The sequence below is a fragment of the Centroberyx affinis genome, unplaced genomic scaffold (assembly GCF_046629955.1).
Source record: "Centroberyx affinis isolate AG114_WGS23_722 - 3 ecotype Tasmania unplaced genomic scaffold, CSIRO-AGI_Caff_v1 ptg002382l_1, whole genome shotgun sequence".
NCBI lineage: Eukaryota > Metazoa > Chordata > Actinopteri > Beryciformes > Berycidae > Centroberyx > Centroberyx affinis.
In genome coordinates, this window is record NW_027280638.1 from 1 (window position 1) to 15000 (window position 15000).

Genomic DNA, 15000 nt, shown 5'->3' on the forward strand with positions numbered 1-15000 from the left:
TTTTTCATTTTTTCCTTGCGCTTTACATTTGATAGACAACACTGCCAACAATGCACACGTTTCTGAACAATAAAATGGTTTATACAATATTCATGCATGTATCTTTCATTTATTTTAAGGTATTTAAATAAAGTGCCATATGAAAAATAGACCTCATATGCAGTTTTTCAAGTTATAGTAGTATTTTTTTCCACATGAAACTGTCTGACAATGGCAGTACACAACCTTGATTTACTCCCAACTGTTACCATGGAAACTGAAAAGAGTCAGTGAGGTTGTGATGCACAGCTGGGATATCTGGAGTTGACTCTGACTCCCCTGCCAGCGATTGACAGTCATAAAAAAATAAATTTCAAATGGGCAACTGCTGATTCAGCTACTGATGGTATTGCCTTTTTTAGGATATCTAGCAAGAAGAAGCAATAATTTTCACTCAAGTCAAATCTGAAATTTTTGTGGTCAATCAGTCTTGTTCATTCTGCATCAGGGTACACAAATACATTTTGTTTTACACTGAGTGTAGTTCTGGAGGTTTCTAAGAAAAAAATCAATAGTCAGAGGGGGACTTTACAGTGAGATTCTCCCAGTTTCTCTGCCATGGTGACATTAGATAAAATTCTCTGGAAGTGCACCCTCTGTAGTTTCACATTTAATCATAGTAATGTTGAAATGTTGAGTGTTACCAGTCTCTGCCTGTCTCTGACAAGTGGATTAGCATAAACCAAAGACTTGCATGAAGAAAACGTTAAAAGAAACATCATAATCAGTAAAAAAAAAAAAACCTCTTAAGTTGTTGGACACATGAATGTGATGGGATCAGGTAACCTTTCTTATTAATTGGTGGTGAACCATTCCAGATCTGCTCCTCTCCAGCTCAGCCTCTCTGTTTTGGGTCAGTGAGCGGTCAAGGTCAGGCTGACACAAGCGATGGAAGCGCTAACAGATGGAGAGAAAACTTCACCACAAAACATTCAACAAAACATGTACAAATATTCCAAGTCCTTTTTATGGATTTTATGGATTGACATGTGGGTGAGTAGATAATGACAGAATTTTCATTTTTGGGGTGAACTGTTCCTTTAACTCTAGAATGTATGTATGACCTCACAGACTTACAAGTTTCCATGCAGCAGGGTCAAAATGACCCTCAATGAGATCAATGGAATTCTTCAAAAGGCCTTTTGTCTTCATCTTTATCTTCAACTTAATGATATAAATTATGCATTTGATCTTGCAGAGATTTTAAGTTATAATTATGTTTATTCGTCACTTCAGCTGGGCTCATTTAGAAAAAAACTTTTCAGGCCCCTTCTTTTTTACTGTATGCAATATGTACAGCATGTACACTGAACATTTCTTTCTGTTTTAAATACATTATTTGATAATAACAGTGATTTCTGCATGGACCTGCATTCAATTTTAATGTTTTTTTTCAAATTAGTTACTTTACATGGAAGCAATATGCTTTTTAGTATTGAAGAATCATTGAAACTTGTTTTTTTTTTTTTTAAATGTACTAAAGATAAATATACAATTTATATGGGTAAAAGGTAACAGAAAAAAAACACTGAACAGGGTCATTCTAGCGTTAAGGGACATGCAGGCTTCCTCACATACAATATTATTATTATTACTGTTATTATTATTATTATTATTATTATTATTATTATTATTGTTGTTGTTGTTACGCGTTTACTCCTCATTGGATTTTAAGCCAGGACATGATGAGTTTTATTATTGCGTTAATTTTTCTCCTGATATTGAGGCGGACAAATCATTTTAGTCTAGGCATGTTTTGCTGTAATGTTAATGTTACTGCAGAGCCTCTATTCCTGGGAAATAAAACAAGCCAAAACAATCATAAAAACTATCATTCTTCCTGTAGACATGTTGTGAAATCTTAATGCCTTATCTGTCAAATCTTTTGAGACATTTCTTAAGGGGCTTGAGTCACTGTGCTGGGCTTCCCTCCAAGTGTGTAGGAGAACACATGTATGGTGATAAAACCTGTTTCACTACAAACACATTTCTTCACACATTTAAAGGAAATATCTTGTTTCAACATGGGCACTTGTCATAATTTGAACTCTGATTTCCATTCCATGAGGTCTTAAATACCAATTCACTGCTGTTGGATGAAACATTGCAGGGAAGAAAAAGTTTCTCACATCCAAGTTCGAGCCCATGGATTACTGGATGTGTTTTCAATAAGTTTAATCGTCCCTATGATCACAAAACGTGCTCATCACTTAAAGGACCTGATGTACATTCTCAATTCAGCTGAGAAAATGAATTAGTAGGTTTTCAGTAGTTTAACAGATACACCACCACCGTGATTTTGTTGATTCATCAATTACAAACAATTACACAGTTGTCCCACCTGACTGAGGGTCCCAGGCCCAGTACCCAGCTTCATCACTGCCCACCCTGGTACGAGCAGAATAGAGGAGAGGGCCATTATCCAGCCCAACATGTACACCCAGTCTGGGTACACGTACCAACGGTTGAAAGTCAGAGGCTGGTACTCAACTAAGGAACATATGAAAGATCCCTGAGGAAATAATAAAGAACAGTGCGGGATGTGAGAGAGAATGAAATATGGCTTTGTAAATTGTTGCAAATTGCTATGAGGTCGCTTCACCTTTGGGTGTATATCATGGAAAGAGAGACAAATGGCTGGGAAATATACATGATCTGTAATGATTTTGTGACTGAAGCTCTACCATGCATGTGTGGACAGTTCTCCATTACGGTATATCTCTGTATTGTGATCCTGACAATGAAAGCCCAACTCACCAATGAGACTATGGGTGTGAGCCAGAGCCAGCAGAGTTTAAAATATGGGTTGGGACGCACGCCTGTCATGTCCTCTATGATGCCATACAAACGCTCTGCGCCTTATTAGGAGAGGGGGGTTATATATAATGAGGAGATGTCATTTTAGATGTAACTTTTCAAGAGAACGTGTGAATGCCATTTTAAATTGAATACCCACCAAATATCCAGCCCAATGCCAAGGTTTCAAACACGCAGAGAAAGAGAATGCAGGCTCCATTACAGGCATAGTAGTCAAACAACTGGAACACATACATTCCTCCCTGGGGGCAAGAGCAGAGAGGTATAATTGTCATGGGCTTTTATTTTCTTTTATTGTGGATGTCAGCCACTAACTTTGAGCTTAGCCTTCCAGTTTGAAGTTGCTTTCTCATGGGGTTTGGTGCTCACTGCAGTAGCAGCCTCATTGACTGGACTGTGAGACTCCAATTTTATGCTCCTTTGTTCTGTGCTGTCAGGGTTTCTGTTGGTCAATCTGGAAAGCATCAGTGGTCGCCCATAATTGGTGTATTTTAGAAAATGTTTTCAGGTGGATGCAATGGAATAATAAAGTGTTTCCATTGCATCCATTCTCTCATATTCACTCTCCATCCAGTGTGTAAATATCGTCTCAATCCTGTGTTTCTATCACAAAGGATTTCTGATCTCTGCAACCTCTGTGTGGAATGTCCTGTAGAAATCTAGCAGTGGTAAATCTTTGTGAATTTAAAGAAACTTCTCTCTCATTCACATCACACATCAAGGTTAAATAATGAAAAGAATAACACTAAATCCTGACCTCTGTGATCATGGGAAGTTGTAAGAAGAAGCAGGTGAGGCAGAATAGGAGGAGAAAGCGTTCTCGTCGTCCTGCCCTGCGCATTACTGCAGGAAACATGTCTGCGATGGATGTCATCACCACCTCCATGGCAACAAACTGTACAGAAAATGGACAGAAGAATAACTACATTTCCTAATTAAATGTGGTCTTCCAGAAAGAATGCATGGGCATGTGCATCTTACTTGTGTATCCAGACCCAAGAGGATGATCATGACAAAGAAACAGATGGCCCACAGCTGAGGCAGGGGCATCATGGCTATTGCCTGTGGGTATGCAATGAAAGCCAGGCCTGGACCTGGAAAACATTGAAGGGGATGCTAGGCTGGTTACCTTCTTCCTTTCAGTCTTTACCACTGCCATTTAACCAATTAAGCAAGAATAACTTGGTACAGCAAAGGTAAAATGTGACATCCAGACTGTTTAATGTAGTGGAATAGTGGCCAAATCCAGACACACAGTTTGATGCAGTTTCTGGTCTTTTAGCGTGCATTTTTCAGAGCTCCCTGCCACAAGGCAAGTCACATGAAATCATGCATATTTGAGAGGCTAAGTATCAAATAAAATGAAAAAGAGAGAGAAAGATGGGAAACAGACTGGCTGTCTGTTGCACTCTGCAGTGAGCAATGCACTCTGTGTGTGTGTTGCTCCATAGTTTGAAAGTGAGCATCCAGCATCGGCTGCTGCTATATTACAAAGATTCTTGCACTGTATTTAAAAACTAACACACTGATAGGGTGATTATACTGCATCTGTGTCAATGAGTGTATTCCTGTGACTGATCTCTCCATAGTGGTTTCTGCTGCTTCCTTTCCTTCCTGGTAAAAAAGTGTTTCCGTATGGTTGTGGTTTGTTGGATAGGTAGTAAAAATTAATTCAAGGCCAACTGTAAAATCAGCAGGGTTTCCCATCACTCACCATGCAACCAAGGAAGCTTTTGAAACTGACTTTATTGCAATATGTACTTTGTCACGCTGGCAGTGTGTGTCTATGGATCGTAATGTCAGTCGGCCGGTCACTGTCTCTTTTGGTCATGTGGGTGAAAGTGTGCCCCAGGTTGCTTGTGTTACCTGACTCTGCCACTTCCTCAATGGGAGTTCCCTGCTCATGAGCCATGAATCCCAGCACTGAGAAGACAGCAAACCCAGCTACCACACTGGTGCTGCTGTTCAGCAAACACAGCCAGAGACAGTCTCTGCAAAACATAAAAAAACACACTCTATGAACTCACTTGTGCACACAACTGACAATTTTTGAATTCACAATAGCTTAGATACATCTTGTCCACTGGCACATCTCGGCTAAATATGTCATGGCTCATGGTATGGCAGATATATGCTTTATAAAGTATGCAATGCGATGGGCTCTTTCAATTGCCCCGCTCAAGTAAGGTCAGAGGTCAGGCTCAGCTGCAGCACAGCGCCCCCTATAGAGCTGGTGGGGATTTTGTGTCTTGCTCAAGGACACTTCAGCAGGGTGGATGCTTGCCAACATGTCATCCAACTGACAGACTTACTTTGGCAGAGACTTACTTATAGCAGTTGTTGTTGTAGGGGTTGTAGCTGCCCAGCACCACCAAGGCGCCCACGCCCACACTGTAGGAGAAGAAGATCTGGGCACCGGCCTCCATCCACACCTGTTCCAGCAGAGCAACAATGACAGCTGCATGACAAATGCTGTTCACCTACACAGCACACTGCCATCAGTGTGCTGTAATAACTACCTACTACTACCTGTGGGTCTGTGAGACGTGAGGGTTCAGGCAGAAGGTAGAAGACGACTCCTGTGACAGCCCCGGGCAGAGTGAGGCCGCGGATCAGTAGGATCAACAACATTATATACGGGAAGGTGGCAGTGAAATACACCACCTGGAAAAACACATGGCCATTATATGACATTTATAAAAATGTATATAGTATATACATGGGCCACTTTTACCCCCAAAAAATGTGCCTGTAGTATATACCTTGCCTGTAGACTTGACCCCTTTCCAGATGCAAAAGTAACAGATGACCCACATAGCAATGAGGCACAGCAGCACCTCCCACCTGATGCTGCCCATCTCCTCAATCCCTCCTGAGATAGAAAGCACTCGTCGTCTACATGGTAAAGGACAGATGGGTATAAAACGTTATAATAAGACACCTTTTTTTCCCCACATGAAATAGTAAATTTGGCCATGAAAAAGGACCTCATTGAACCAAGAGGCTGTATAGACATACTCCCAGAATTCTGTTGCAGCAGAGGTTGTGTTAGTCTGGTTGGTCCATTTGAAGGTGCCATTTAGTGCTGAAAAGTCTACACAATCGTCTGATAGGGTAGAAAGAAAAACAGAATATGTTTCCATAATCGTTTGAAAATCGTTTGTTAGTCACTGAGAGTTTCGCCATGCTGGAGACACTGAAATGCATCAGACTAAGTTGTCAAATATCCATTATAAATGCAATAGCTACAGTGGGAAATACATTATTTTGTTCTTTTATGGTTTCATGCAGAGGAAATGTCTCTTAATACTTCAAAGTTAGGTTAAAAAAGTTGTGGTGGAACTGTAAAAGAATGCAGACAATTCTTACCAATATTTTTTTCTGTGATACTTGCATACCAAATGTTTGACGGGGGTTAGTTGCTCTCTTGCTCTGTTGTTTTTTTCAGTTACATATGGTATTCCAGGCAGGATTAGATCACCCTGTGTTCATGCTGGTTAGACAGTATTCTGGGTAATACGGGGGCGGGATCATGAAGCCAGCTGTGGTTTGTGGCATGTTGGATAATTGTTACGGAAATGTAATAAATCACTTTGAGGGGGTAGAATCTCATTGTTACAGGCTATTAATGCAGTAAAAAATGACAAATGTCATGCCAAGTTAAAGGGGGATGAAACCCTAAACTGAATTTTTTCAGCTGTTAATCAATGTTCAGGGCAATTCTATGATGACACACGCCCAGCCTTGATGTTGTGTCCCTGGATTTTATGTGCAAATCTCGGCTTTTTGACACCAACTAGCCAACCTAAATACAAACACTTTACCTGTGTTCCAGAAGTTGTTGCAGCTGGCCCAGGGGAGCTCGGCGCTGAAGGAGAACACTAGGTAGAACAAGGCCCAGGCCAGAATAATAATGTAACACATGCAGCTGTACAGGATAATCAGCTGCCCACCATAGCCTATACCTGCAGGACAAGATTTTGGTACATTAATGTGTTAATGTTAAGAGTTCAATTATAATCAAGTTAAACGTATTTACCCTAGATTTTAAAGCTTCTGAACATATGATGTGTTCACTAAAATATTCACTCATATTCATTCATGTGTTCACTAAATATTCATTTTCAACCGTTGTTACCTTGGAATCTCATCCGTCTTAAGGGTCACAGAGGCCATAGCTACTACTTTGTCAATATTTGCCTTGTAGGCCACTAACAACCAGGCCATAACTCAGATATGGAGAACATGAACATTAAAGTATCTGTGTCTTTCAAGATTTGCATTTAAGTTTGCATTTGCTTCATTCCAGTTGAATTATTGCATTTACCCACTCATCAGTATGGTTACCACAGTGAAATACTGTATATAGAATTCAGTCATGACTATCGAGACATTGGCCAACAACTAAATGCTGATAATTGCTTGTTATGGCTGCTAAGTTTGTCTACCAGCTACTCCTGCAGGTAACCAGTCATCATTTGAAGATAAGACAGTGAAGTTACTGGTGAATCTTGGATTTACCAGATGAAGTTTCTGCCCTGTTGGCTACTTTCCCCCCAGTCAGTGGAACGCAACTTTGAGTCTCCAAGCAGAAATATTACAGTCCTGAAGTACCTTCTGCCAGCGGGCACAGCTTCCTCCAGCAGGTGATGCTCCCCTCCTGGGTGTACTGGCCTATGGTGGTCTCCAACAGGAACAGCGGTACACCGCACGTCACCACGAATACCAGGTATGGCACCAAGAATGCACCTGAATGTACAAAATGCAGAAGAATTTGCACCACTACAAAGAGCCAAAAATGCTTCACATGTTTTGGTAATAAGGGCTGAGCGGCAGACGTACCCCCTCCATTTTTGTAGCAGAGGTAAGGAAACCTCCACACATTGCCCAGGCCGACAATATTGCCTGCTACAGCCAGGAGAAACTCCACCTTACTGGCCCACTGTCCTCTCTCCTCCACCGTCTCCGCTGTCCTGTCTTGCACTGCACATTCTTTCTTCAACATACCCAAAAGCTCTGTCTGCACCGGCTCTTCCTCTACTCTTTTATTCCCTGTGTGCAGGTGTTCCAGTCTGGATGCTGGTGTCTCTCTGTGTACACAGTCTGGCTTAATTTTGAACCAAGGATGTACTTATTGACTGAAAGTGACCCATTTCTACTATTGTGTAGTCTTGAGTCAGTGGAGCAGTCGCTGACAATGTGCCCGTGTCATCTCACATAATTGAATAACACATTAACCAAATAGAGTGAGCTGTAACCTCAGGAAACTCCATCCTGCTTTATTTCATTTTGGCCCCAAGCTGCTACAAGCCATTACAGCACAGCTTAAATATATATAATTACTTCTATAACTTGTTGATTATAACAGGTTAGGACAGCTTTAGGAGGCTGGGGTTTGGGACATGTGAGTAGACGTAGGCCTGCAGCTTACAGTCCAGCCAGAGTTACATTGTAGAGCTCACTGTGCCATAGGAAGACATGGTAGATGAGGCATATGAAGTGAAGAAGCTTACATATAATAAGCTAACAGCTAAGGCAGAACAGCAGCTGGATCACACATCCTTGACCTTAACTTCAATGACATACCTGCTCTCATCTACTAACACCGAGACACTTTTCTCACCATAGCTTTATAGCACAAAGGCAATCTACTGGATTGGTAAAGGTTTTATCTGTGTCTTTTTATTTACTCTCATGTCAGTTAATCTGTTCCCAGCGGAAAGGTAAATTATTTCCAGTCAGAGAATGAATGGCAATCTATGAAATTCTTTGTCTAAAGAATGTTTTGCATGAACATTACAGCATGAAATGGATTGGACAGACTACTGATGAGGAAAATCCAAGTTGATTGTTTCCACAGCTGTGATGTCTGCCTATTATAGTACAAGAAACATAAAGTTTTGATTTCCTATTTAAGAAAAGCTAACTGAATTCTAAAAGGAAAAGCTGATGTTTTAAAAACATACATATGAGATATCACTGTTCAACTAGTATCTTTGTTTAATCATATACATTTTATATAATATTGCAAAACATGCTGAGACAGCCTTGTGGTTTGGCACAAAAAATGCTTCACACAGATGTGGCGTAGCATGTGTAGCAGTGATACAATGTAGCAATGGACAACTGATTATCTTACCAGAGGTAAAACAAAACCGGTAACCAAACAAGATGAATGTGTGTGACTGTAAAGTAAAATGTGGGATGTATGAACAAATATTGGTGATAGTTTTTGATAAATAATTTAGCCCCATAGAAATAAGCCCCATGAGTTCACAACTAGAAAGTTCAGCAACCACTTCACCCATTAGAAAACATTAAGTAAAGGTTTGTTTTTTTTCTCAGCCACATATTAACCACTGAACCAACTAGAGGGTTTATTGAACTTTTGTTTTAGAACGGTGTTTGTTTAGAGGCCAGCTTTAATGAGAAGACACACACCTGCTGACTCAAGCCAATGACCCAAGGCTCCTCTGGTGGAAGGAATGAGCGGGTGGGAGGTGCTGCCTCATGGAGAAGAGACTGACTCATGAGGTCGTTCTCATATACAGTATATTCTTGTCCATTCTTGCCCTGTCTTAGGATGTGTATGTATAGAGTGAAGGAAGTTGCAACTGAAATAATTATACAGTATTACAGTATTCATGGGAATCTGAAGAATGATTCATTCCTTTATTCAGTGTACTTTCTTTAAGAATCACAGTAGTAAACTCAAAGACAACCAGTTGTTCATATTTGAGGAAGGTATTATGCAGAGATACTGAGTGTGGATGATATACAGTGCAGCTGGCCTTTCATTTTGATGTCACTGTAATATCAAACTGATATCAACTATATAAAACTGTCATGGTATGATAACAGAACCAAAATTGTCATAAAATGCAGCATACTCTTGGTACAGCAACCAACCAGCATATACCAACATCATACACTGTTGTTACAGCAAACATTATTGGAAAACAATGAGAACCATAACATTGTCTAAGACCATTTTCTGAGCATTAAATGCACATAATGCACATAATTAAATCCACATATATACTTTGTATGGCAAATGGTACATTTGTTTTTCAAATATTGTCCATCAGTAGCCTCCAAAAAAAAATAAGCATAAGAGCTTCATCAGCTAGTTGATTGAGGAAAATGCGGTATCATGCCTTTTCAGGGCTAGGAGCCTTGTTTATGTCTTTGAGCACAAAATTAGCCATGATACCTCCATTGTTCAGCTCCTAGTTGAGACAAGTTTTGAGGCTGTTGGAATCCAGCAGTCAACACACAGATTATTTTGACCTGCAAAACACATTTGTAATAATACTGACCTACAGTAGAGGAGGCCATAGCAAGCCCAACAACACAAGTGAGAAGCTTGTGAGTGTAATCTTTCCAGTTCCATTGGTTTCTGTGCTCCTGTCTCTTTGCTGCCTCTGCTGCCCGGAGGAGAGATGGCAGCGCCTCATGTTTCCGGCCCGGTCCCACACCAGGAGCTCTGCCTGAGGAGCGGAGCAGCTAGATGTGTACCTCACCCACAGGGGCTGAGATGAGCCCGCTGCCCACTCAGACACATTCACAGGGGCGTCTCCTTTCTCTAATCTGGCCTTGTGGCGGTGCTGGTGGTGGTGGTGGCTCCCCCCGGTTGTCCTGTCCCCATCTGCCTGCTGCTGGCCGGGGCCGGGCCGGTCCTCCCCCAGGCTGTCCGCTGTAGGTGGGGGGCTGTGGAACAGAGTGAGAATGCCCTCACCCTGGTGGAGCTGCAGGGCAGCGAGGCCAGAGCGCCCCCTGTCTGACACAGCCAGAGATACACTCCAGACGGAGTTGGAGCACTGGGGAGGGCAGGACCGCTGGACTTGTGGGGTGGAGCACGATGGAGGGGACATGTCAGGGTCCTACAGGAGAAAGAGGAAGTGATGTTTTAGTTATTTATTTAATAGGGACAGATACATTGTACATACAATGGTAGAACAAATGGTAGAACGAATGGTAGAACAAAATGTATCACAGCATTTATAGCTACTGCTAATTTCCAATGTTCATCCCTAGTTGAGCTTTTTACAAAAAGAGACTACAGAATACAGAACAAAAAGAATCAAATAAACTGGACAACTGATGTCAGAAATAGCAAACAGGGTGTAAGGTGAGTTGAATGAACAATGAAGTGTAAATGCAAAAGGCTATAGGCAATTTCTTTAACAAATACCACCAAAGCTAGGCTCCTAAGGGTGTGTATCACAGTTAGAGCTCAATGAAGGGCCTCACCGGGGGAACAATGGTCAAGTAGGCCACTGCGTAGTTTGAGTCTGGGGAGTCGAGAGCGCGCACGGTGAGCGTCAGGGTGACAGTCCCTCCTGCCTCAGCTGTGGCAGGCGTGTGGAGGTCCACCTGACCACGGATAGACCCTCGCTCTGCTACAGGGATGCTGGGGGATAGAAACACAAGTTTCAACTACTGCAGGTTACCTTTTCATGAAATGGGCACGCTATTGTGTTTGTGAAGGGATTAATTCCAAAACCATATATATCTGTTCTGAGAAACAATATGAATGAATTTTAATTTCATGTATTAATATCTTATTTAGAGACAAAAGTTTTCAAATGCTGTGCAACATGCTGTTCTAATATTCTACTTATATATGTAATATTCAATACAGAACATGACAGTAACATAATGACATGTAAGAAAAGAACAGCAGGAATGGCTGAGAAATTAGTGAATTAATGGCTTGACCACTTATTGATGGATTTCTTGGCTCAAAGATGTACCTGTGAGGTCCCCTCTGATGAAGATAACCAGAGTCGTCATCAGCGGTCAGGTTAAAGAGTCGGGCCGGGCCGTGGTTCAGGACATCAAAGTGCACCATGGTGCTGTGACCGGGCACCAGGCGGGGGACTGACAGCACCTAAAAGACAGACAGACACAAACAGGCAGACTGAGAAAGATTGAAACATTATCACAAAGAAGCCAGTGGATTTAGGGGTCTGAATGAAGGCCAACAAGCTATCAATTAAAGGTGGTAAAGGTAATTAATTACCACTATTTTCTAGTATGATTTTGTAAATCCACCAACATTAGTTTGTACAGAAAATGGGTCAAAGAAAATTATTGGGGCATTTTGAAAGCTGAGATATATTAATTCTAAAATTCAAAACAGAGGGCAACTGACAGTGGCTTTTTGTTGTTGAATTGCTGTTGATATACACTCACTGAGCACTTTATTAGGAACACCTTACTAATACTGGGTAGGTATCAGCTTTCAGCTCAGTGTCAACCGGCTACCAAAGTGACATCCGTCTCTAGGTTGGACGTGTTGCATGCTTTTCTGCTCTCCACAGTTGTAAAGAGGTTATCTGAGTTACTGAAGCCTTTCTGTCAGCTCCAAACAGTCTGGCCATTCTCCTCTGACCTCTCTCATCACTAAGGCGTTTCCGTCCGCAGAGCTGCCGCTCACAGGATGCTTTTTGTTTTTCGCACCACTCTGTGTAACCTCTAGAGACTGTTGTGCATGAAAATCCCAGGAGATCAGCAGTTTCAGAAATACTCAAACCAGCCCGTCTGGCACCAACAACCATGCCATGGTCAAAGTCACTGAGATCAAATTTTTTCCCCATTCTGATGCTTGATGTGAACGTTAACTAAAGCTGCTGACCTGTATCTGCATGATTTTATGTATTGCACTGCTGCCACATGATTGGATGAATGGATAATTGCATGAATAAGCACGTGTACAGGTGTTCCTAATAAAGTGCTCGGTGAGTGTATACTGTAGTTTAAGTTTATGGTACATCAATTAACAACACTGCACTGCTTTTACTGGATGGTTATTGTTTTTCACCAATAAAGCATCTAAATTGAAATGAATAGCTGAATATTTTCTGTTCATTTCAGTCCAACATTACTTTGCAAGGTTGCCAGTGTCCTGTTTAATATCATCATTGTTTTGTTACCTGTATCTGAACATGAGTGGGCTGTATCATCTCTGTGGAAACCCTCTCCAGCTTGTTTCCCCTCCTGTCCCGGCCAGACAGGCGGACACAGAAGGGGACTCGGGGAATAGAGTCCACCCGACCCACCAGCTCCTCTCCAGAGTAGGAGGAGGGAGATGAGGAGTTCAGCCACACCTGCTGGAGGCTCTCCCCGTTCGCTCCCAGCAGTGTCACATGGCTGAAAGAGGCCTCCTCATTGGGAGCTAGGCCCGTAACAGCCAGCACCAGAAAGGCAGGGACACCTGGGAAATGAAGCACCATATAAAGACCAACCTGGCCATGGTAGAGATTCACCAGTGCCATTTTTTTCAGCACCAATGCCGAGTCTGAGCATTACACTGTCAATAGATACATGTACAAGTGTTATCTGATTTATTACTTTTGTTGAAAAAAAAAATCTAAATCTCGCTCACCTGCTATTGGACTGCCCTCCACTCTGGCCAGACCTGGGTGTGTCTCATTGGCTACAGTGGCAAAGTAATACAGGAAATCCACATTGCTGTCACCTATGGGCGCAGAGCAGATGAAAAGGTGTTTTTCTGTGTCCTCATATTATCTATGAGCTGCTGAGTCTCCACCAGTTCAAGACTATACAGGTTTTGCCAGTAAAGTGGCACCTTCCAGGCATGAATGTACTGTTACCTTCCCTAGTTGCTTGAAATAAGATTGTCTTCTTTTTTTAAAAAACACTTTATTTATAGATATTCAGTTTACAAAATAAAAACAAACATTGGTAGTATAGAACAACCCCCCCACCCACCCATCCACCCCAAGGCCTCAGTGGAAAAAAAAATAAAAATAAATAAAAAATAATACCTATAATAGGGTTGCAGACAATTCCTGTCTGCAACCAATGTACATTGTTAAGCAGTGTTCAGAATAGGAACATTGTACAGAATTATGCATCAATGAATCCAACTGGCTATCTCGTGTATGTAAGTGTGTAAGAGAAAATTATATCAAGTGAAGGGTATGCCTTCGACAAATTCCATAAAGGGGAACCAGATTTTAATATATCTATCCCGGGAGTTATTCCGATTAAATCTCAACTTCTCTAATGGAATGATAGAGAGTACTTCCTTAACCCATTGATTAAACGAGGGAGGTTTCACTGACTTCCATTGCAGGAGAATCAGCCTCCGGGCCAGCAGCGTTACAAATGCTGTAGCGTTTGCCTGGAGAACAGTAAGTTGTTCTTCTGACGGAGACACCCCAAAGACAGCAATAATGGGGCTAGGATCTACTGTCCCACCACAAATGTAGGAGATTGCATCGAAAATCACCCAGAAGTTACCTAGTGAAGTGCACGACCAGAGCATGTGACCTAACGTAGCTGGACTGTGGCGATATTTCGGGCACTCAGGGTTGGAGGTGGTATGTATACGTTTTAAACTACATTGCCACGTCTCATCAGAGAGTATAACATCCAAGTCCTCCTCCCATGCCAGTTTCGCAATATCCTGTGAAAGGGGCGGCTGATGTCTTGTATTGTTTTATAGATTTTTAGACACCCTCCCTTTCCTATAAGGGAGTTTAAGGGAGTCTTTAACAACTGGGCTCAGGCTTTGGCGACTTAATAAGATTGTCTTCTTATCTATCTTGCCTGGTTTAAGATAATCCTTACAGAATATTTTTTACCTATAATATTGAATGTGAGGTGGCCATCAGTCCTGGCCTGGAGGCTCCACTGGCCCGGCTGTATAGGAGAGAGCAGGCCGATGCGGTACAGACCCTCGAAGCGCTCCGACTCTGCCAGAGGGCCTTGCTCACTCAGCAGAGACTGGCTACGGCCTGAGAAGGAGAGAAAGAGGAAAAACCTGAATTGAGCTGATTCTTATTATGAGTGCAAAGGAGGTAGTAGAAGTAAAAAGGGCTTGTGTAAAGTAAAAGTTTTCATAGTATAATGTTTGTTGAGGGTCGTCTCTAAGCAATGGACATACACAATCCAGTGGAGTCAATTCAGAGCAAGTGCAAAGTACAAAGGTGACTCAACATAATGAAAGTAGAAAGTGTGGTAGAGCGCTCACAAGTGTGTGTGTGAGTGGGTCCATAAAGTTTGTACTTGTGTGTATGGGCTTATGTGTAAGTGTGTGTCTTTGTGCACAGCCAGACAATGAAACATTTTGTCAGCTTACCAGTGGCTTGGGGGATTCAGAATTTCAGCAAC

General features: G+C 41.8%; 2 protein-coding genes across 2 annotated transcripts in view; both read right to left on the minus strand.

The window, feature by feature from the left end:
• Window positions 1–849: 849 nt before the first annotated feature.
• LOC139656080 (sodium- and chloride-dependent GABA transporter 2-like) lies at window positions 850–7861 on the minus strand (the record flags this gene model as incomplete). The annotated part of the gene is made up of 14 exons (XM_071533566.1): window positions 7699–7861; window positions 7471–7605; window positions 6681–6821; window positions 5875–5962; window positions 5619–5751; window positions 5386–5520; window positions 5185–5288; window positions 4723–4847; window positions 3838–3950; window positions 3614–3751; window positions 2996–3098; window positions 2797–2897; window positions 2381–2551; window positions 850–936 (listed from the first exon to the last, which is right to left on the minus strand). Coding segments are annotated over exons 1-14 (1737 nt in total), but the record flags the coding sequence as incomplete, so codon positions are not given.
• Window positions 7862–9847: 1986 nt separating this feature from the next.
• The window catches only part of LOC139656081 (von Willebrand factor A domain-containing protein 7-like), a 12987-nt gene continuing 7834 nt past the window's right edge, over window positions 9848–15000 (minus strand). Inside the window, exons 11-16 of the mRNA XM_071533567.1 lie at window positions 14472–14624; window positions 13247–13339; window positions 12795–13075; window positions 11613–11749; window positions 11110–11269; window positions 9848–10739 (exon numbers count right to left, since the gene is read on the minus strand). Of these exons, the coding sequence (XP_071389668.1) occupies window positions 10176–10739; window positions 11110–11269; window positions 11613–11749; window positions 12795–13075; window positions 13247–13339; window positions 14472–14624 (1388 nt within the window). The 3' untranslated portion in view covers window positions 9848–10175. The remainder of the gene's footprint in view (window positions 10740–11109; window positions 11270–11612; window positions 11750–12794; window positions 13076–13246; window positions 13340–14471; window positions 14625–15000) is intronic.